The 25,065-nt window shown below is 51.2% G+C and overlaps 1 protein-coding gene across 3 annotated transcripts in view; it reads right to left on the bottom strand.

Moving 5' to 3' along the window:
- The window catches only part of ABCF2 (ATP binding cassette subfamily F member 2), a 65,639-nt gene that overhangs the window by 23,455 nt on the left and 17,119 nt on the right, over positions 1–25,065 (bottom strand). For all 3 annotated transcript variants that reach the window (XM_073551705.1, XM_073551704.1, XM_073551703.1), the window contains exons 3-4: positions 15,703–15,915; positions 15,287–15,469 (exon numbers count right to left, since the gene is read on the bottom strand). In XM_073551705.1, the coding sequence (XP_073407806.1) occupies positions 15,287–15,469; positions 15,703–15,915 (396 nt within the window). The remainder of the gene's footprint in view (positions 1–15,286; positions 15,470–15,702; positions 15,916–25,065) is intronic.

Here is a 25,065-nt window from a genome sequence, read left to right as displayed (position 1 = left end):
AAGTAAGGAAGAGGACGGCGCCGGACCGGACCGTGGCACCCATCGGACCACCCCCCACGGTGAGTATAATATAACTCGTTTTTCTTATCTTCAAGGTTACATCGGGGGCTTATCTACAGCATTACAGAATGTTGTAGATGAGCCCCTGATGGCAGTGGCCGCATCTCATAGGCCAAAAATGGGGTGACAGATTCCCTTTAAATGCCGCTGTCACACAGTAAACAAATTTACCGTAAACAGATTTACAATGACGGACTGGTACAGAGGGGAGAGGACCCTGTCCTTGCGGACTTACATTCTACGGGATAGTGGGGAAGAGACAGAAGGTCGGGGGTGCAGCAGCTCTGGTGGTGATGAGGCGCCAGCTCGGGCGGTGGTGAGGCGGCAGAATGGTCATTGCAGGCTGTAAGCTTTCCTGAAGAGATGGGTTTTCAGGTTTCGTCTGACGGATCCAAGGGTGGTGGATAATCGGACGTGTTGAGGCATGGTATTCCAGAGGATAGGGGATATTCGGGAGAAGTCTTGGAGGTGGTTGTGTGAGGAACTAATAATTGTGGAGAGTAGGAGGTCTTGGGAGGATCGTAGATTATGTGAGGGAAGATATTGGGAGATTAGTTCAGAGATATAGGGAGGGGACAGGTTGTGGATGGCTTTGTAGGTCAGTGTTAGTAGATTGAACTGGATGCGTTGGGGAATTGGGAGCCAGTGGAGGGATTTGCAGAGGGGAGAGACAGGGGAGTAGCGAGGAGAGAAGTGGATTAGTCGGGCAGCAGAGTTGAGGACAGACTGGAGTGGTGCAAGAGAGTTAGCAGGGAGACCAAAGAGGAGAGTGTTGTAGTAGTCAAGGCGGGAGATGATGAGGGCGTGTACAAGAGTTTTAGCAGATTGAGGGCTGAGGAAACCACGGCTTCTGGAAATATTTTTGAGCTGGAGGCGACAGGAGGTGGCAAGAGTTTGGACGTGCGGTTTAAAGGACACAGCAGAGTCGAGAGTTACTTCGAGGCAGCGGATTTCTGGTACAGGAGAGTACGTGATGCCATTCACCATAATTGACAGATCGGGTAGGATGAGGAGTTCGGTTTTATCTACATTGAGTTTTAGGAAGCGAGAGGTGAAGGAGGATATGGCTGATAGACACTCCGGGATTCTGGACAGCAGAGAGGTGACATCTGGGCCAGAGAGGTAGATCTGAGCGTCGTCTGTATACAGGTGGTACTGGAATCCATGGGACTTTATGAGTTGTCCTAGGCGAAGGGTATAGATGGAAAAAAGTAGGGGCCCCAGGACAAAGCCTTGAGGGACTCCCAACAGAGAGGGGGCAGGATGAGGAGGTAGTGTGGGCGTGGGAAATGCTAAATGTGCGGTCGGAAAGGTATGAGGCGATCCAGGACAGGGCAAGGTCTTTGATGCCAAGGGAAGAAAATCTGGAGCAGTAGGCAGTGGTCGACTGTCGAATGCAGAGGACAGGTCAAGGAGGCGGATGGAGAACTGTCTGCTAGCTTTGGCTGTCAGTAAGTCATTAGTATTTTTGGTCAGGGCAGTGTCAGTGGAGTGGTGGGAGCGGAAGCCAGACTGGAGGTTGTCAAGGAGGGAGTTAGATGAGAGGTGGGAGGAAAGTTGAGCATGGACATGCTGTTCAAGGAGTTTGGAGCAAACGGGAGCAGTGATATGGGGCGATAGCTGGGCAGAGCAGTTGGGTCAAGGTTTGTTTTTTTTGAGGATGGGTGTGATGGTGGCATGTTTGAAGGCAGAGGGGAAGGTATCAGAAGATAGTGATAGGTTGAATAGATGATGGGTTAGGGCTGGAATGAGTGTGTTAGTGAGGTAGGGGAGCAGATCGGAACGGATGGGGTCAAGTGCACAGATGGTGAGGTGTGATTTGCTAAGGAGATGAGTAAGCTCTCCTTCAGTGATGTTGGAGAGGGAGGTTATTAGGGAAGGGCAGAGGTCAGGTATGTGGAGTGGTTGGGGTGGTGGAACAGTAAAGGTTTGCCTTGTTTGGTCGATTTTATTTTTGAAGTAGGTGGCAAAGTCCTCGGCAGAGATGAGGGGAGTTGGAGGTGGCAGTGGTGGGCGGAGGAGAGAGTTGAATGTGCTGAACAGTTGTTTTGGGTTGTACGACATACACAGTAATAGTACAGTGCATGTCATGAAGGGGTTAAAAAGACTCAAGAGACGCTTTATATTTCTTACAATGGATGTACACGACACAGAGGGAACTATTCTGCTTTCAAGGTTTGATTTGTTTCTGACAAGCAAATTGTTCCGGAGACACCAGCAGTAAAAGATGTTGTCTCCGAGTATCTGTAAGACTTGCCTGACATGTACCTGATGTGACTCACGGTCAGGTGAATAAATTAATAGGTCACCCAGATAGATTGCAACAAATCTACCTACCAAGTGACTAAAGATGTCATTTACGAGGCGTGGCGATGTAGTGGAGCCAGAGAGACGCGCTGAGACAGGGCTCCTCGCATCCTGACATTTATCCTGACCCCCTTCTACCTTAACCGGCATTTACCCGCACATAGCATACTCCACTGGACCCCAGGAGTCATCCAGTGCCTGGGAGACGTGATCTGCGGCTACTGTGAGTGGGACGCTGAGGAGACACCAGCGGGAACCCGGGGCTTGAGGAAGGCGGCGGCCATCGTTTGCTGTGTGCTCCGACAGGAAGGAGGCACAGGGCTGAGGATCTCTGTCTTGGGGGAGCCGCTGGAGCAGCGCGACTAATTCACTGGAGGTCCAAGAGGGGAGACGTGGTGTGAGCTCTGAAAAATGAGCCCCGTGTTCCCTCACTGACATTTTAGCTGCCACTGGTGCTTGTGCCCCCCCATCTTAAAGATCTATAATCTTTTACCGCTGCGCCTGCAGGCGCTGTGACACAACAACCTGGCCTGACTCACAGGACTTATATGATACTTTCCACCTGCTGCAGCACCTAATATTTCATTACGCTATCTGTAGCCATCTATATTCCGGCAAACTACAGAGTCGAGCAAATATACACATATATATGCAACGGGAGTGTGTGTGTGTGTGTGTGCATCTCTCTAATATATAAAGCTCAAAGTGTGTATGTGTGTATGTACAGTATGTGTGTATGTACAGTATGTGTGTATGTGTGTGTATGTCCGGGATAGGCATCCGCACCGTCGCAGCTACAGCCACAAAATTTGGCACAGTCACACGTCTGGACCCCGAGAGCGTCCTAAGCTATGTTGTGAGGCGAAATTTTAACCCCGCGCGTTCCAATTCACCAAACAATTTTGCCCCTATATACATACTGGGGGAAAAAGTGAAAAAGTGTGTGTGCGTCAAGCCCCGCCCCTCATTGTGATGTCACAATGGTTGCCATGGCGACGCTGATGTCATCAAGCCCCGCCGCTCATTATGATGTCATAATGGTTGACTATGGGATGGAGGATGTGTATGATGGGTATATGGGCACTGGACTGTGGGATGGAGGATATGTATGATGGGTATATGGGCACTGGACTATGGGATGGAGGATGGGTATATGGGCACGGGACTATGGGATGGCGGATATGTATGACGGGTATATGGGCACGGGACTATGGGATGGAGGATGTGTGATGGGTATACGGGCACAGGACTATGGGATGGAGGATATGTATGATGGGTATATGGGCACGGGACTATGGGACGGCGGATATGTATGACGGGTATATGGGCACGGGACTATGGGATGGCGGATATGTATGATGGGTATATGGGCACGGAACTATGGGATGGAGGATATGTATGATGGGTATATGGGCACGGGACTATGGGACGGCGGATATGTATGATGGGTATATGGGCACGGGACTATGGGATGGCGGATATGTATGATGGGTATATGGGCACGGAACTATGGGATGGAGGATATGTATGATGGGTATATGGGCACGGGACTATGGGACGGCGAATATGTATGATGGGTATATGGGCACGGGACTATGGGATGGCGGATATGTATGACGGGTATATGGGCATGGGACGGCGGATATGTGTGATGGGTATATGGGCACGGGACTATGGGATGGAGGATAATTATAATTTGCTATAACCACAGTTAGTTACTATGCCCGGGCAGCGCCAGGCTCTTCAGCTAGTATAGACATACACACATACATACACTCCCGTTGTAGCGCTCAGAAGGCCAGCAGCCTGAGTAATTCCTTGAAAGCTGGCTTAAAGACACTCTAGGAGATGAATTTTCCACTACATTTTCTGTGGAGAGGGCTCATAGGGTCCCTACAAAACCACTTACTCCGGGCGGTCCACCTAGACCCTTTCTGGACAATTTCAAGGACAGGGATGCTATATTGTGTGTGCCGCAGCAAAAAAAAGTCCCATCAAATTTAACAACGCCACGATTTCGATATTCCCTGATTTTTCCATGGAGCTCCGCAAGCAGAGGGCACAATTCATAGCGGTCAAGAAACGGCTTAGAGAAAAGAATGTTCTATTCTCCATGATTTATCCACCCGAGTCCGAAATGTCCTTGAAGGTTCTTCCATATTTTTTACAGATGCGGCAGAGGCATCTGAATGGCTACGGTCCCACATGGGATCCCATGAAAAGAGGTCCTGATATGTGTGCGGTCACTTGGAATTCTCCCACTAGATGTAAGAATGGAGCGCTTTCCACTAGCGTCCAAATCGACAACAATACTGGGCGCTGTTTTCAGTCAGGGTATCCCCTTGTCTAACTCACGATAGGGGCACAGGACTTTGCTTTTTTATTTTTGAACGCTTGCTTTCTCTTTTTTTTGTACTAAATTGTTTTGATGTTAGCTATGTAGATGTAACGGCCAAGAATCGCTACCTAATGCCTACAAATTCTGCCAATGTGGGAATGTATATCATACCTAAATGGGTGACATGGGTTCTGGTATTATATCACCTGGAACGGGAGGGGTCTTAAGTCCCCTCGTAAAAGAGTCAAGGTATTTTCCCAAATTAGGCGCTACAATCCTCATATTGTAGCCCTGGTTGAGACACACTTAACCAGAGATTCTGCTAGGTAGGTACAGAAGCCATGGGTGCAATGGTTCGCTCATGCGTTCCATACTAGTTATTCAAGGGGGGTTTCACTCCTGATTCACAGAGACGTCAGATGGGAGGTCAGAGAGGCGCGGAGGGACCCTGAAGGTCGTTTCATATTTGTGTTCACATTGATAAATTCTAGAGGATATGTGACACTGTGTATTTATAATCCTCCCCCAGCGAATGTGTCAATTCTTCAGATGGCGTTGAGTTTTTATCTAAATTACCCGGATGCACACATTATATGTATGGGAGACTTTAACCTGGTAATGGACAATGGCCTTGACAGAATTAGATTGGACGGTGGGATCTCTGGGGGACCCCCTCTGTCTTCATCCCAGCTTGCACTGTTCATGGAGGGCAGCGGTCGGCTTGATCTATGGAGGATGCGTCACCCCATGACACAGGAGTACACTGGTCACTCATCCACTAAACGCTCATTATCTCGCATAGGTTACATATTTGTCTCCAGCAGTCTGGCGATGTGGGTGGGTGACACAGAACATGGCAATAAGGGGATCACAGGCCGATTATACTCAGACTTAGCTTTGGCCAGTTACACCGCACGATAGTCTGGAAGTTAAACCCATTATGGCTAAAGCTGATGGACTCGAATGATAGAACTGTGGAACAACTAAACAGTTTCATCTTATTCCATCCTGAACCCCGAGATAGTTACCTATTTTGGGATGCCCTTAAGGCGTACTTGAGAGGCTGCCTATCATCTACCGTCTCCTGTATTAAAAGGGTGACCTCGGGGAGGATGATGAAATGGAGCGACGACTGATGGACTCAGAAGCAGCTTACATATCCAATCAGACTACCGAGAATAGAATCGCATGGCTGACTTCCCATAGGCTATACTCCCAGTACATGGATACCAAATCGAAACGCAAACTATTTTTTATCCGTCAGTCCTACTTTGAATTGGGAAACCAAGCAAGTAAATGTTTGGCCTTCTTGGCGCGCCAACATAACACATCTAACACGATACTTCAAATTCAGAAACCAGATAATTCAATAGAAACCTCCACAGCTTCTCTATTATGATGCATTGTATACTTCTGGGGGTGGTCTTGGTATGCCGGAATGTCTGGACTATCAGACATAACATTCCCCTCGCTGGACTCTACGCAGCGGGCTCTTTTGGACGCTGACTTCACTATAGAAGACATAGAAGGTGCTATGATGGGCATGGCCTCTCGGAAGGCTCCTGGACCGCATGGGTTCCCTACTGAACTATACAGAAAGTATAGAGACATATTGGCTCCGCTTCTCTTAGAGCTGTTTCTGGGGATCTGGAGGGGGGGTGTATGCCGGGTTCCTTTTATGAAGCACACATTATTGTACTTAAAAAAGAAGGGAAGGACCCCCCCCTTGAATGTGGGTCATACCGCCCCATATCTCTGGTGAATGCAGATTATAAAATCTTCACTAAGGTCCTGGCCACTACACTGAAGTCTGCTATATTGGATCTCACACACCCTGACCAAACCAGTTTCATGCATGGCAAAAGCACTTCCATTAATATTAGGCAGGTCCAGTCGGTGGTTCAGTATAGCGCGAGGTATCAGACAATACTTGGGCTTTGGTGTTGTTGGACGCTGCCAAGGCCTTTGACTCCCTTGAGTGGCCTTTCTTACTTTCGTGTTTGCAGAAATATGGTTTTGCTGATAGATTTCAAAAATGCATTAGCACAATATACACAAAGCCTAAGGCCTGTGTAATTATAAATAACTCTGCATCGGAACCGTCTGTCTAGGGGGACGCGACAGGGGTGCCCCCTCTCCCCGGCCCTCTTTGCCATCGCGATTGAGGCCTTGGCAATACGCGTAAGGTCCTCTCCGAGTATCAGGGGCACACCTATAGCAGATCATCTAGATACTGTCGGCCTTTATGCTGATGACATGGTGATATTCAGGGATAACACAGATGAGACGCTGCCATATGTAACGGATTCCATTGACAAATTCAGTAAATACTTGGGTCTATATATTAACTGGGAGACAGCCGCCCTGTTGCCCCTCTCACAGCTCGGGAGCCCATCTTGGTACTCTGTCGCCGTTGACTATTGTGTCACATTTTAAATACTTAGGAATGAATATCCCCAAAAATAGTGAACTTGACCTACATGACCTACAACTTAATATTCTTCCACTATTGGATCTAGTTAAGCTTAAATTTGCATCTCGGCGTAAACGCCCGCTCTGTCGCTGGTCGTATAAATCTAATCAAGATGGTTTTGCTCCCTAAGTTCAGTTATTCCCCCCAACACAGTGCGGTGCTGATTCCCAAGTCCTTCTCGGCAAATCTCAACTCCCTAATTACGTCCTTTATATGGGGGAAAACCAGACCCAAGCTTACATCATCTACTTTACAGAGACCTAAACAGATGGGCCGGGCGGCGCGGCCAGACTTTTATATGGCCTTGCTGGGCAGATTAAGGCCTTGAATAGATGGAGGCCTGACAGTCGCTTGCCTAACTCTGAAGGTCACCTGGCCCATGCTGCAGGAATCACTGCCCGCTGGGCTTTTTGGAAACGAATAAAGGCTCCGTAACACATAAAGATGCACCAGCGATCCCGACAACGATACGACCTTGTCAGGATCGCCGGGGAGCTGTCAAGACAGGCAGCTTCACCAGCGGTCAGCACCAGCGAGGATGCTGGTCTCTAAGGTAATTATCGGGTTACTAAGCGGCGCGCGTCACTTAGTTACCCGATGTGTACCTTAGAAACCAGCTTGCTCGCGCCGGGAGCTGCCAACACGCAGGTTTCTAAGGTACACATCCGGTAACTAAGTGACGCGGGCCGCTTAGTAACCCGATAATTACCTAGGATACCAGCTCCCAGCGTCTGCTTAGAGCGCTGGGAGCGTCACTGATCGTTGGTTCCCGCTGCCACACGCAGCGATGCACGCTGGCCAGCGGGAGAGCAACTATGAAAAAATGGCCCAGGCCGCTCGAGCACGATCAGCGATACCCGGCAGGGGGGCCGGTCGCTGATCCCGCGAGATCCAGCGAGATCGCTGTGTGTGACGGGCCTTTAAGCTCGGCACTCCCCGAATATTACCTTTAGGGCTCATACCCACTTGCGAGAAATACGGATGAGTGCAATCAGTTAAAAAATTAGACTGCACTCAGACCAATGTTATTCAATGGGTGACATCTCATTTGCGATTTTTTTCTCAGCTGAAATCGGACTGAGAAAAGAAAAAAAAAACGTGCAGCTTGCTGTGCATCTCGGATGAGACTCGTCAATGCAAGTCCATGGGTGCGAGGAAGAAAAAACAAAAACGCACGGCATATGGACCATCCATTTCTTACGGATACATTACCATTCTGTGTCATAGAACACTGTAAATGTTCCTGTGACTGTAGAAAAATACTTGCAAAAGCGCATTACATACGGATGCTATGTGAGATCACATTGTACTGGCATGACACGCGCCCGTTCTTTCAGTCCGGATATCAGATCGCTTTTTTTCTTGCAAGTGGGTATGAGCCCTTACTCCGATTAGCGAGGTCAGTCTAGAAACAAAGTAAAGGGAACCCGTCACCCCCCAGGCGATTTTAAGTAAAAGAGCCACCTTGCGCTGCACTAATGCTGCTTTCTGTCAAGGTGGCTGTTATTTAGCGTCCCTTCCACCCAGGGCTGTGGAGTCGGAGTCGTGGAGTCGGAGTTAGTTTTGGTTGGAGTCGGTAGAAATGTTCCGACTCCAGCTTTAAAAAAAATGTATTAATATTTCATAATTGAACTTTCATATGAATTTTATAAATGTTACTCAAATATATATGTTCTATCAAACTATGAACAACAGTGATAAGCAGTTCTGCTGGAGATAGAGACATTTCTTACTTCTTGTGTGTCACTGTTCTCCACTGCCCTTATCTAATCTTATACTTGGTTAACCTCCTGCTGCCCCAACCCCCCTACTTACAATGTATGAAACTGAAAGTGAAAATGTGTTGCAAATTCTTAGTAGTAAAGCTCCTCCTCTAGACTAGATCATACTAGTTGTGCGTCTTCCAAGCATCTCACAGCTGCCTGCTACTCAGAAGAGGAAGACTGTAAGAAGTATTATCCTTTCAACAAACTTTGCATCAGTTAACTGTGAGTACATGAGGAATAATAACAGTATTACTGACCACTATATCAGTTGTACGACCTGGCAATAATTTTGTACAATTGTTTTTAGGAAAAACAATTGTCATTTGGATTGTGAATGCAGAATTAAAAACCTGAGAATGTCAAAGAAGCATCACATTAAATCAGCTGTATTTGAACATTTCACCATCACTCAAGATAGAAAACATTATGTCTGTCAGTGTATGACAAATGATCCAGACGAAAACAAATGCTGTGAAGCCAAGATGAGTGCATATTCAGGCAAAGATAAAAATGCTCCTACCAGAGCTTCTAATCTAAAGAGACATTTACAGCGCTTTCATCCAGAAGTACTGAAAGCAGTGGATGAGAAAGACTGCATCCAAACCAATGAACCAGTGCCCAGCTCTTCCAGCCAAACAAAGGAGCAGAGAACTTTGCAGCCATCAGTTGCAAGATATTTTGTCAGTGACAAAGTTACTGTGACAATGACAGTAGATACATTTAAAAAACAGATCATAGAGCTTGTTGTAAAGGATAGTGTGCCTATTTCATTATTTTCACGACCAGCTTTTATGTGTCTGAATGGGGAAATGGCCTGCAAGATTGGTGTTTCTCTGGAGAGAGAGAGTATTAGAAAATTAGAAATCGAAGAAGCTTTTAAACAAAAGGAAGAACTTAAAAAAACTCTCAAGGGACACTTTCTGTTTCTTAAAATGGATGCCTGCACACGTCACAGAGTGAACTATTTTGCCATCAATGTCGGATTTGTTTGTGACAAAAATGAAATAGTTACCAAGACATTGGCAGTAAAAGACACCAAAGCTCATCACACCAGTGAGTTTCTCCAGGTCTTGGTGGAAAAGGTTCTGCAAGACTGTGAACTTAAAAAAGAGCAAGTTCTTTCTGTCGTAACTGACAATGCTTCAAATATGATAAGTCCTATTAAGCTAATGAATGAGAGTAATGATGGTGACCAGCAGCTAGAAGAACATTCTGGGTCCACAGACACAGAAATGTTTGAAATAGAGGAACACAGTATTGTAACTGAGGAGCAAACTGAAGTTGCTTCAGATGAACAGCAACATGATAGTTTAGATGATCTTGTTGAAACTGTGTCAATATGTTCTTTCATTCATCACATGCGCTGTGTTGTGCATACGCTACAGCTGGCTATAAGAGACAGTCTGCAAGAAGGACATGCTGCTGCACTGATTGGCAAGGTGAGAAAATTGGCTACTGTTGCCAGAACCCTTAAAGTTGACTCAATTTTGAAGAGACGTGCTGGAAAAGGGGCAATTATTGATCAAGCCACACGATGGGGCAGTACTTACTTAATGATTCAGCGCTTGGTTGAACTGAAAACCTTTCTTGTAGACATGGCTAACCCTCAACTGACGCTAAATGAAAGTCAGTGGAATCAGGTGACTGAGCTGGAAAAATTGCTAGAGCACCCATTTACAGTGACTAAAAAATTACAAGCAGAGGACTTAACTCCAGGTATTTTCTTAAAGGAGTGGAAGAACCTGATGTTTCGCCTGTCCCAAAGAGGAGGGTTAATTGCAAGTGGCATTGCTATATCAATGAAACGGAGAGAGGAGCTACTATTACAAAATATCATTCTTTTGGCAGCTGTTTATGTAGACCCAATGCATCGGATTCTTCTAGATGATCAACAGCTAAGTAAAGGAAAAGAAGCTCTGTTTGAAATAGCAGTAAGGATGAAAGGGTTGCAGAACAGTCAGGAGGAACAAGAAGAATTTGGTCGTCCTGCCACATCTTCACCCTCATCATCAACTGATGAAAAATTTAATTTCGAAAAATATTTGGATCACAAGGACCGTGCAAAGCGTTCCCGCATAGAAGAGTCATCCCCATCAAGGGACACAGCCAGGACATTGCAGCAGAATTTTTCATGTGCACTAAAAGAAATTGAGAAATTTGACCGTTCATCAAAAATAACAGTGCAACAAGCGATTCCTCTGTATCCTGACATTGTCAGAGATGTTGCCCGAGTGGTTACTGCTTTGCCACCAACACAAGTTACTGTAGAGAGGTTGTTCTCTGCTCTCAAAATAATTAGATCAGATTTGAGGGCATCCATGAAGGAGGATCTGACAGAGGCAATACTTGTTCTGAGGACAAATTTATAGATTTCTTCTTATTAACTGCATAAAAGTGTTTATTGCATATTTACTTACAGTTTAGAAAAGTTTATAAAAGTTATTTGCTATATTCTAATTGTATTCTAATAAATGTAGTTTTTGCTCTAAGTGGTCTGATTACTTATATGATGGTGAGAAACTGAATAAGCACGATGTTTAATATTTTACAACAGTAAATTTGTTGTTATGAATTGGCCATTTATGAAGGAGTCGGAGTCGGAGACGGAGCCTGATAAAATCCAGGAGTCGGAGTCGCAACTGTGGCTTACCGACTCCACAGCCCTGCTTCCACCGCAGAAATAATCGCTCTTAAAATTAGTCCGACATACCAGAATTTTGACCGGGGGCAGGGCTTTCCCCCTCTGACACCGACGCCTCGCATCCATCACTCATTTCTTCCTTATGTCTTTGCTCCGCATCCTCAGCTTCTTTTGAAATGCTGGCACCTGCGCTGTACTATATCTTCTTGGGCATGCGCAGTTAGCGCTGCCCGTGCTCTCACATCACATCATGGCCTGACTATCGCGCCTGCGTGGACGCGCTGCCAGAGATCCCGCCCTGCAGTCGCTTATGATTTATTCACACTGCGGGGCTAGGAATCCTGGGCATGAGAGCCACAGAGAACTACTGCGCATGCCCGAGATTCCCAGCCCCGCAGTGTGAATAAATCATAAGCGACTGAGGGGCGGTATCTCTGGCGAGGGCAGGTCCCCCCCCCCCAGCCACAGGCGAGGGCAGGTCCCCCCCCCCCCAGCCACAGGCGAGGGCAGGCCCCCCCCGGCGAGGGCAGGCCCCCCCCCCCAGCCACAGGCGAGGGCAGGCGCCCCCCCCCAGCCACAGGCGAGGGCAGGCGCCCCCCCCCCCAGCCACAGGCGAGGGCAGGCGCCCCCCCCCCCAGCCACAGGCGAGGGCAGGCGCCCCCCCCCCCAGCCACAGGCGAGGGCAGGCGCCCCCCCCCAGCCACAGGCGAGGGCAGGCGCCCCCCCCCAGCCACAGGCGAGGGCAGGCGCCCCCCCCCCAGCCACAGGCGAGGGCAGGCGCCCCCCCCAGCCACAGGTGAGGGCAGGCGCCCCCCCCCAGCCACAGGTGAGGGCAGGCGCCCCCCCCCAGCCACAGGCGAGGGCAGGCGCCCCCCCCCCCAGCCACAGGCGAGGGCAGGCGCCCCCCCCAGCCACAGGCGAGGGCAGGCGCCCCCCCCCCCCAGCCGAGGGCAGGCGCCCCCCCCCCAGCCGAGGGCAGGCGCCCCCCCCCCACCCCCGGGCAGGCCCCCCCAACCCCCAGGCGAGGGCAGGCCCCCCCCACCCCCAGCCGAGGGCAGGCCCCCCCCACCCCCAGCCGAGGGCAAACCCCCCCCCCCACCCCACCAGCGAGGGCAGGCCCCCCAGCCACAGGCGAGGGCAGGCCCCCCCCCACCCCCAGGCGAGGGCAGGCCCCCCCCCCAGCCACAGGCGAGGGCAGGCCCCCCAGCCACAGGCGAGGGCAGGCCCCCCAGCCACAGGCGAGGGCAGGCCCCCCAGCCACAGGCGAGGGCAGGCCCCCCCCACCCCCAGGCGAGGGCAGGCGCCCCCCCCCCAGCCACAGGCGAGGGCAGGCCCCCCAGCCACAGGCGAGGGCAGGCCCCCCAGCCACAGGCGAGGGCAGACCCTCTAGCATATAACAGTCTATTACCTCAGCGTATATGGCCCCTACGTGAAGCTGTAAACCTTGGACGACTTGAGTAAAGTGCCTGGTTTGTCATCCCTGAGGAAGAAGTAGCTCTTACTTCGAAACGCATTGGGAATAAATGATTAATCTTCTATTATAATTGGAATCCTGTATTTTGTCAAGCAGCGCATGGAAGTCCAAAAATAAGTTCCATAAGAATTGCCACTGTCCAGAAATGCAGACACAACCGCCTTAATTTCTCACAGGTGGATAACGGCTGGAAGAAGAAAATGTGTCCTACCCACGGAGTTGATGCTGACACCTGAGTTGCTAACCTCCCCGAAACCCGGGCCTCTGAGGTTTTCCAGCAGTTGTTTACTTTGATGTCAGGAAGGACACATACCCACAAAAAGGCCCTTTTTATCACAGTAAAAACACCAAACACCAGAAAACACCAAACAGTTCTCCAGAGTGAGGTGCCACACCCCCCGCATGGGTTCCTCAGATGACTCAGTTCCTAACACCCGCATACAGGGGCGTCTCCATACATCTCTGGCGAAGACAGCGATCCACCTGGATCACCAGAGACATGGCCGCCTCTAGGGAGACTGGAGTCTCATTCAGAGCTAAAACATCCTTCACCCTTACTGTAAGCCCCTCACAGAACTGACTATGGAGTGCAGGGTCATTCCACTTAGTGTCCATGGACCACCTCCGAAACTCAGAGCAATACTCCAGCACCGGCTGGTCTCCTTGCTGGAGCTGGTGCAGGGTGGACTAAGCCAAGGATACGTAATCGGGGTCGTCGTATATAAGGCCCAGAGCCAGAAAATATCCCTCTACCGTCTAAAGCGACTGGGAGTCAGACGGGAGAGAAGCACCCACACTTGGGAGGAAGATTACTATCCCCACACGTTGCTCCTCTGGACCTGAGGAAACAGGACGTATCCTGAATTGTAGTTTACAGGCCTCTCTGAAAACAACAAACTTGTCACGGCCCCCAGAGAACCTGTCAGGCAGCGCGACCTTGGGCTCCTCTATGAGAGACAACATTCCCACACCAGATGTATCCGGTTGCTGCAAAACAATTGTGTGTAGATCTGCCACCTCCAGACTGAGCTGCCACAGTTGCCCCTTCAAAGCAGAGACTGCATCCATCATGGATCAGAGAAAATGGTTATGTTACTGCTGCGTTGTCAGGTGTCCTGGGATCAGAGTCTCCTTCCCTGTCCCCAACATTAGGGGTGCCCTAGCTCGACTTGTTTCCCCTGATTACTTCTAATGGTGAAGATGCCGGGGCCATGTACCTTGCATTAGCTCCTGAATCCACCCTCAGTGTGTACCCTTCCTCCACCCAGATAAGAGGGGAGCAGTAGTGTACCAACCAGACTAACAAGATAATACGAACAAAGGAAACGGAAAATACCAAACATACAAATATACGCACATACATAACAGAGGTATGCACCAGGGAGTGGAGGGTGGGGTGAAACCAAACTAGGAGAAGAAAGGGAATTATCACACACTCAAAACCTAGCAACAGTCACAGATAAATCCACTAAACACATTCTCCTATAATAACCACCAACAATCTCCAGCCATGCAGAATAAGCCACTCTGACACTGAGTGCTAGGCAGGGCACAGATTATATAGGCGTTAGGAGGGGCTAACAGTGAACAGCCGAGAGGCTTAATGCAGGAAAGCTTCCAGGAGCGCTCAACTGGGCAGATGAACCCCTGCAATGCTAAAAGAAACCTGCACTGTTTAATATGAAGGTGAACTGCTTCTAATCAGTGCAGGAGTAGAAGAAATCAGACGCTGCGGACTTCTGGCTCCTCTCTTGTTGCGGTAAACCAGTCACTACAAGTTACTGCAGAGAGGTTGTTCTCCAGATGTGAGGTCATCTATGGAGGAGGATCTGATGGAGGTGATACTATGTCTCAGGAAACATTTACATGCTGCACAAATGTTATTCAGTACGTTCTTGTTGAAAGCCGTTTCCCCCCTTCCTGCACAGTGTTGTGTGGTTACAATGTATTAGTTTTATGTTCTATGAACATATCCTGATTATTGTATCATAAATTCACGAGGCCGGATGTCACCATTGCACTACGCTAAGTGTATCACTAACAAATGAGCCAGAGGCTGAGGGCATCAGAGGCTGCAGGCGAGCACAGGGACGGCGGGCGAGGCGCGAGAACAGAGGCTGAGATCGAGGGAACAGTGACATTGGCGAGGCGCAGGGACGGTGGGCACAGCATAAGCAGAGGCTGAGGGCGAGGTGCGGGCATGGCACAGAGACAGCAGGCAGCTTACCATCCTCATGTGCCAGCCGCTCCGCTTCCTTCTCCAGCATGGTCCGCTCCTGGTCCACCTCCATCACACACTGCAGAGCTGTCTTGTCGCTTGGGGGCATCTCCCGGGTCAGGTGATAGATGTCAATGTGCTCTGGGATCGGCACCTCGCGATTCCCCACAGCCGACAGGAGCATTGACTTCCCTGAGGGGGGAAGGCACAGGTCACAGAACAGACACTCCCTGACCAGGAGGCAGAGAATGGCCGGATCAGGAGGAGGGCACAGAACGGACAGGGAATGGCCGGGTAAGAAGGAGGGCACAGAAATTGATGGGTCAGGAGGAGGGCACAGAATGGCCGGGTCAGGAGGAGGGCACAGATTGGCCGGGTCAGGAGGAGGGCACAGAATGGCCGGGTCAGGAGGGCACAGCGCTCACCTGTCCCATTGAGGCCGATGAGGCCGTATCTGCGGCCAGAGTTCAATTCCAGAGTGGTGTCGTTCAGCAGCTCCTGACCGTGGAATGTCAGAGACATATTAATGATGTGAACGTCTGTGCTGTTAGGGTGGGAGGCCAGGACCCCCGTCACTGCACGCGCCTCCGCCTTCCGAAGCTCGAACTCCTCCACCTGACGGGTCACTTCATCCACATCTGCGAAGAGAGGAAAGCTAGTCACTGACATCCTCTGTGCCCCTGTACTATACCACATTCATCCTGACCCCAAACAGGGTCCATGCGCTCCTGACATCCTCTGTGCCCCTGTACTATACCACATTCACCCTGACTCCACACAGGGTCCATGTGCTCCTGACATCCTCTGTGCCCCTGTACTATTCCACATTCATCCTGACCCCACACAGGGTCCATGCGCTCCTGACATCCTCTGTGCCCCTGTACTATACCACATTCACCCTGACCCCACACAGGGTCCATGCGCTCCCGACATCCTCTGTGCCCCTGTACTATACCACATTCACCCTGACCCCACACAGGGTCCATGCGCTCCTGACATCCTCTGTGCCCCTGTACTACACCACATTCATCCTGACCCCACACAGGGTCCATGTGCTCCTGACATCCTCTGTGCTCCTGTACTATAACACATTCATCCTGACCTCACACAGGGACCATGTGCTCCTGACATCCTCTGTGCTCCTGTACTATACCACATTCATCCTGACCTCACACAGGGTCCATGTGCTCCTGACATCCTCCCTGCCCCTGTACTATACCACAATTCATCCTGACCTCACACAGGGTCCATGTGCTCCTGACATCCTCCCTGCCCCTGTACTATACCACAATTCATCCTGACCCCACACAGGGTCCATGTGCTCCTGACATCCTCCCTGCCCCTGTACTATACCACATTCATCCTGACCCCACACAGGCTCCATGTGCTCCTGACATCCTCCCTGTCCCTGTACTATACCACATTCATTCTGACCCCATACAGGGTCCATGTGCTCCTGACATCTTCTGTGTCCCTGTACTATACCACATTCATCCTGACACCACACAGGGACCATGTGCTCCTGACATCCTCTGTGCTCCTGTACTACACCACATTCATCCAGACACCACACAGGGTCCATGTGCTCCTGACATCCTCTGTGCCGCTGTACTATACCACATTCACCCTGACCCCACACAGGGGCCATGTGCTCCTGACATCCTCTGTGTTCCTGTACTATACCACATTCATCCTGACCCCACACAGGGTCCATGTGCTCCTGACATCCTCTGTGTCCCTGTACTGTAACACATTCATCCTGACCCCACACAGGATCCATGTGCTCCTGACATCCTCTGTGCCGCTGTACTATACCACATTCACCCTGACCCCACACAGGGTCCATGTGCTCCTGACATCCTCCGTGCCCCGGTACTACACCACATTCATCATGACCCCACACAGGGTCCATGTGCTCCTGACATCCTCTGTGCCCCTGTACTGTAGCACATTGATCCTGACCCCACACAGGGTCCATGTGCTCCTGACATCCTCCGTGTCCCTGTACTATACCACATTCATCCTGACCCCACACAGGGTTCATGTGCTCCTGACATCCTCCCTGCCCCTGTACTACACCACATTCATCCTGACCCCACACAGGGTCCATGTGCTCCTGACATCCTCCGTGCCCCTGTACTATACCACATTCATCCTGACCCCACACAGGGTCCATGTGCTCCTGACATCCTCCCTGCCCCTGTACTATACCACATTCATCCTGACCCCACACAGGGTCCATGTGCTCCTGACATCCTCCCTGCCCCTGTACTATACCACATTCATCCTGACCCCACACAGGGGGTCCATGTGCTCCTGACATCCTCTGTGTCCCTGTACTATACCACATTCATCCTGACCCCACACAGGGTCCATGTGCTCCTGACATCCTCTGTGCTCCTGTACTACACCACATTCACCCTGACCCCACACAGGGTCCATGTGCTCCTGACATCCTCTGTGCTCCTGTACTACACCACATTCATCCTGACCCCACACAGGGTCCATGTGCTCCTGACATCCTCCATGCCCCTGTACTACACCACATTCATCCTGACCCCACACAGGGTCCATGCGCTCCTGACATCCTCCGTGCCCCTGTACTATACCACATTCACCCTGACCCCACACAGGGTCCATGTGCTCCTGACATCCTCCGTGCCCCTGTACTACACCACATTCATCCTGACCCCACACAGGGTCCATGTGCTCCTGACATCCTCTGTGCCCCTGTACTGTAGCACATTCATCCTGACCACACACAGGGTCCATGTGCTCCTGACATCCTCTGTGCCCCTGTACTGTAGCACATTCATCCTGACCCCACACAGGGTCCATGTGCTCCTGACATCCTCTGTGTCCCTGTACTATACCACATTCATCCTGACCCCACACAGGGTTCATGTGCTCCTGACATCCTCCCTGCCCCTGTACTATACAACATTCATCCTGACCCCACACAGGGTCCATGTGCTCCTGACATCCTCTGTGTCCTTGTACTATACCACATTCATCCAGACACCACACAGGGTCCATGTGCTCCTGACATCCTCTGTGTCCCTGTACTGTACCACATTCATCCTGACCCCACACAGGGTCCATGTGCTCCTGACATCCTCCGTGCCCCTGTACTACACCACATTCATCCTGACCCCACACAGGGTCCATGTGCTCCTGACATCCTCCGCGCCCCTGTACACCACATTCATCCTGACCCCACACAGGGTCCATGTGCTCCTGACATCCTCTGTGCCCCTGTACTATAGCACATTCATCCTGACCCCACACAGGGTCCATGTGCTCCTGACATCATCTGTGTCCCTGTACTATAACACATTCATCCTGACCCCACACAGGGTCCATGTGCTCCTGACATCCTCCCTGCCCCTGTACTATACCACATTCATCCTGACCCCACACAGGGTCCATGTGCTCCTGACATCCTCCCTGCCTCTGTACTATACCACATTCATCCTGACCTCACACAGGGTCCATGTGCTCCTGACATCCTCCGTGCCCCTGTACTACACCACATTCATCCTGACCCCACACAGGGTCCATGTGCTCCTGACATGCTCCCTGCCTCTGTACTATACCACATTCATCCTGACCTCACACAGGGTCCATGTGCTCCTGACATCCTCCGTGCCCCTGTACTACACCACATTCATCCTGACCCCACACAGGGTCCATGTGCTCCTGACATCCTCTGTGCCCCTGTACTATAGCACATTCATCCTGACCTCACACAGGGTCCATGTGCTCCTGACATCATCTGTGTCCCTGTACTATACCACATTCATCCTGACCCCACACAGGGTCCATGTGCTCCTGACATCCTCCCTGCCCCTGTACTATACCACATTCATTCTGACCCCACACAGGGTCCATGTGCTCCTGACAGCCTCTGTGCTCCTGTACTATACCACATTCATCCTGACACCACACAGGGTCCATGTGCTCATGACATCCTCTGTGCCTCTGTACTATACCACATTCATCCTGACCTCACACAGGGTCCATGTGCTCCTGACAGCCTCTGTGCTCCTGTACTATACCACATTCATCCTGACCCCACACAGGGTCCATGTGCTCCTGACATCCTCTGTGCCCCTGTACTATACCACATCCATCCTGACCCCACACAGTGTCCATGTGCTCCTGACATCCTCTGTGCTCCTGTACTATACCACATTCATCCTGACACCACACAGGGGCCATGTGCTCCTGACATCCTCTGTGCAACTGTACTATACCACATTCATCCTGACACCACACAGGGTCCATGTGCTCCTGACATCCTCTGTGCCCCTGTACTATACCACATTCATCCTGACACCACACAGGGGCCATGTGCTCCTGACATCCTCTGTGCTCCTGTACTATAACACATTCATCCTGACCCCACACAGGGTCCATGTGCTCCTGACATCCTCTGTGCTCCTGTACTATACCACATCCATCCTGACCCCACACAGGGTCCATGTGCTCCTGACATCCTCTGTGCTCCTGTACTACACCACATTCATCCTGACCTCACACAGGGTCCATGTGCTCCTGACATCCTCTGTGCTCCTGTACTATACCACATTCATCCTGACCCCACACAGGGTCCATGTGCTCCTGACATCCTCTGTGCTCCTGTACTATACCACATTCATCCTGACCCCACACAGGGTCCATGTGCTCCTGACATCCTCTGTGCTCCTGTACTACACCACATTCATCCTGACCTCACACAGGGTCCATGTGCTCCTGACATCCTCTGTGCTCCTGTACTACACCACATTCATCCTGACCTCACACAGGGTCCATGTGCTCCTGACATCCTCTGTGCTCCTGTACTATACCACATTCATCCTGACCTCACACAGGGTCCATGTGCTCCTGACATCCTCTGTGCTCCTGTACTATACCACATCCATCCTGACCCCACACAGGGTCCATGTGCTCCTGACATCCTCTGTGCTCCTGTACTACACCACATTCATCCTGACCTCACACAGGGTCCATGTGCTCCTGACATCCTCTGTGCTCCTGTACTATACCACATCCATCCTGACCCCACACAGGGTCCATGTGCTCCTGACATCCTCTGTGCCCCTGTACTATACCACATTCATCCTGACACCACACAGGGTCCATGTGCTCCTGACATCCTCTGTGCTCCTGTACTACACCACATTCATCCTGACCTCACACAGGGTCCATGTGCTCCTGACATCCTCTGTGCTCCTGTACTATACCACATCCATCCTGACCCCACACAGGGTCCATGTGCTCCTGACATCCTCTGTGCCCCTGTACTATACCACATTCATCCTGACACCACACAGGGTCCATGTGCTCCTGACATCCTCTGTGCCCCTGTACTATACCACATTCATCCTGACACCACACAGGGGCCATGTGCTCCTGACATCCTCTGTGCTCCTGTACTATACCACATTCATCCTGACACCACACAGGGTCCATGTGCTCCTGACATCCTCTGTGCCCCTGTACTACACCACATTCATCCTGACCCCACACAGGGTCCATGTGCTCCTGACATCCTCCCTGCCTCTGTACTATACCACATTCATCCTGACCTCACACAGGGTCCATGTGCTCCTGACATCCTCCGTGCCCCTGTACTACACCACATTCATCCTGACCCCACACAGGGTCCATGTGCTCCTGACATCCTCCCTGCCTCTGTACTATACCACATTCATCCTGACCTCACACAGGGTCCATGTGCTCCTGACATCCTCCGTGCCCCTGTACTATACCACATTCATCCTGACCCCACACAGGGTCCATGTGCTCCTGACATCCTCCGTGCCCCTGTACTATACCACATTCATCCTGACCCCACACAGGGTCCATGTGCTCCTGACATCCTCCCTGCCTCTGTACTATACCACATTCATCCTGACCTCACACAGGGTCCATGTGCTCCTGACAGCCTCTGTGCTCCTGTACTATACCACATTCATCCTGACCCCATACAGGGTCCATGTGCTCCTGACATCCTCTGTGCCCCTGTACTATACCACATTCATCCTGACCCCACACAGGGTCCATGTGCTCCTGACATCCTCTGTGCTCCTGTACTATATCACATTCATCCTGACACCACATAGGGTCCATGTGCTCCTGACATCCTCCGTGCCCCTGTACTACACCACATTCATCCTGACCCCACACAGGGTCCATGTGCTCCTGACATCCTCCCTGCCTCTGTACTATACCACATTCATCCTGACCTCACACAGGGTCCATGTGCTCCTGACATCCTCCGTGCCCCTGTACTACACCACATTCATCCTGACCCCACACAGGGTCCATGTGCTCCTGACATCCTCTGTGCCCCTGTACTATAGCACATTCATCCTGACCTCACACAGGGTCCATGTGCTCCTGACATCATCTGTGTCCCTGTACTATACCACATTCATCCTGACCCCACACAGGGTCCATGTGCTCCTGACATCCTCCCTGCCCCTGTACTATACCACATTCATCCTGACCCCACACAGGGTCCATGTGCTCCTGACATCCTCCCTGCCTCTGTAATATACCACATTCATCCTGACCTCACACAGGGTCCATGTGCTCCTGACATCCTCCCTGCCCCTGTACTATACCACATTCATCCTGACACCACACAGGGGCCATGTGCTCCTGACATCCTCTGTGCTCCTGTACTATACCACATTCATCCTGACCCCATACAGGGTCCATGTGCTCCTGACATCCTCTGTGCCCCTGTACTATACCACATTCATCCTGACCCCACACAGGGTCCATGTGCTCCTGACATCCTCTGTGCTCCTGTACTATACCACATTCATCCTGACACCACACAGGGGCCATGTGCTCCTGACATCCTCTGTGCTCCTGTACTATACCACATTCATCCTGACACCACACAGGGTCCATGTGCTCCTGACATCCTCTGTGCCCCTGTACTATACCACATTCATCCTGACACCACACAGGGGCCATGTGCTCCTGACATCCTCTGTGCTCCTGTACTATACCACATTCATCCTGACCCCACACAGGGTCCATGTGCTCCTGACATCCTCCCTGCCCCTGTACTACACCACATTCATCCTGACCCCACACAGGGTCCATGTGCTCCTGACATCCTCCCTGCCTCTGTACTATACCACATTCATCCTGACCTCACACAGGGTCCATGTGCTCCTGACATCCTCCGTGCCCCTGTACTACACCACATTCATCCTGACCCCACACAGGGTCCATGTGCTCCTGACATCCTCCCTGCCTCTGTACTATACCACATTCATCCTGACCTCACACAGGGTCCATGTGCTCCTGACATCCTCCGTGCCCCTGTACTATAGCACATTCATCCTGACCTCACACAGGGTCCATGTGCTCCTGACATCCTCCGTGCCCCTGTACTATAGCACATTCATCCTGACACCACACAGGGTTCATGTGCTCCTGACATCATCTGTGTCCCTGTACTATACCACATTCATCCTGACCCCACACAGGGTCCATGTGCTCCTGACATCCTCCGTGCCCCTGTACTATACCACATTCATCCTGACCCCACACAGGGTCCATGTGCTCCTGACATCCTCCCTGCCTCTGTACTATACCACATTCATCCTGACCTCACACAGGGTCCATGTGCTCCTGACAGCCTCTGTGCTCCTGTACTATACCACATTCATCCTGACCCCATACAGGGTCCATGTGCTCCTGACATCCTCTGTGCCCCTGTACTATACCACATTCATCCTGACCCCACACAGGGTCCATGTGCTCCTGACATCCTCTGTGCTCCTGTACTATACCACATTCATCCTGACACCACATAGGGGCCATGTGCTCCTGACATCCTCTGTGCTCCTGTACTATACCACATTCATCCTGACACCACACAGGGTCCATGTGCTCCTGACATCCTCTGTGCCCCTGTACTATACCACATTCATCCTGACACCACACAGGGGCCATGTGCTCCTGACATCCTCTGTGCTCCTGTACTATACCACATTCATCCTGACACCACACAGGGGCCATGTGCTCCTGACATCCTCTGTGCTCCTGTACTATACCACATTCATCCTGACACCACACAGGGTCCATGTGCTCCTGACATCCTCTGTGCCCCTGTACTATACCACATTCATCCTGACACCACACAGGGGCCATGTGCTCCTGACATCCTCTGTGCCCCTGTACTATACCACATTCATCCTGACACCACACAGAGTCCATGTGCTCCTGACATCCTCTGTGCCCCTGTACTATACCACATTCATCCTGACACCACACAGGGGCCATGTGCTCCTGACATCCTCTGTGCTCCTGTACTATACCACATTCATCCTGACACCACACAGGGGCCATGTGCTCCTGACATCCTCTGTGCTCCTGTACTATACCACATTCATCCTGACCCCACACAGGGTCCATGTGCTCCTGACATCCTCTGTGCTCCTGTACTATACCACATTCATCCTGACACCACACAGGGTCCATGTGCTCCTGACATCCTCAGTGCCCCTGTACTATACCACATTCATCCTGACCCCACACATGGTCCATGTGCTCCTGACATCCTCTGTGCCCCTGTACACCACATTCATCCTGACACCACACAGGGTCCATGTGCTCCTGACATCCTCTGTGCCCCGTACTATACCACATTCATCCTGACCCCATACAGGGTCCATGTGCTCCTGACATCCTCCGTGCCCCTGTACTACACCACATTCATCCTGACCCCACACAGGGTCCATGTGCTCCTGACATCCTCCCTGCCCCTGTACTATACCACATTCATCCTGACCCCACACAGGGTCCATGTGCTCCTGACATCCTCCCTGCCTCTGTACTATACCACATTCATCCTGACCTCACACAGGGTCCATGTGCTCCTGACATCCTCCGTGCCCCTGTACTACACCACATTCATCCTGACCCCATACAGGGTCCATGTGCTCCTGACATCCTCTGTGCTCCTGTACTATACCACATTCATCCTGACCCCATACAGGGTCCATGTGCTCCTGACATCCTCTGTGCCCCTGCACTATACCACATTCATCCTGACCCCACACAGGGTCCATGTGCTCCTGACATCCTCTGTGCTCCTGTACTATACCACATTCATCCTGACACCACACAGGGTCCATGTGCTCCTGACATCCTCCCTGCCTCTGTACTATACCACATTCATCCTGACCTCACACAGGGTCCATGTGCTCCTGACAGCCTCTGTGCTCCTGTACTATACCACATTCATCCTGACCCCATACAGGGTCCATGTGCTCCTGACATCCTCTGTGCCCCTGTACTATACCACATTCATCCTGACCCCATACAGGGTCCATGTGCTCCTGACATCCTCTGTGCCCCTGTACTATACCACATTCATCCTGACCCCATACAGGGTCCATGTGCTCCTGACATCCTCTGTGCCCCTGTACTATACCACATTCATCCTGACCCCACACAGGGTCCATGTGCTCCTGACATCCTCTGTGCTCCTGTACTATACCACATTCATCCTGACCCCACACAGGGTCCATGTGCTCCTGACATCCTCTGTGCTCCTGTACTATACCACATCCATCCTGACCCCACACAGGGTCCATGTGCTCCTGACATCCTCTGTGCCCCTGTACTATACCACATTCATCCTGACACCACACAGGGTCCATGTGCTCCTGACATCCTCTGTGCTCCTGTACTACACCACATTCATCCTGACCTCACACAGGGTCCATGTGCTCCTGACATCCTCTGTGCTCCTG

The sequence above is a fragment of the Dendrobates tinctorius genome, unplaced genomic scaffold, assembly GCF_039654945.1.
Source record: "Dendrobates tinctorius isolate UK_male_01 unplaced genomic scaffold, ASM3965494v1 ptg000179l, whole genome shotgun sequence".
NCBI classification, from domain to species: domain Eukaryota; kingdom Metazoa; phylum Chordata; class Amphibia; order Anura; family Dendrobatidae; genus Dendrobates; species Dendrobates tinctorius.
This window is presented reverse-complemented; position numbering and strand designations above follow the sequence as displayed.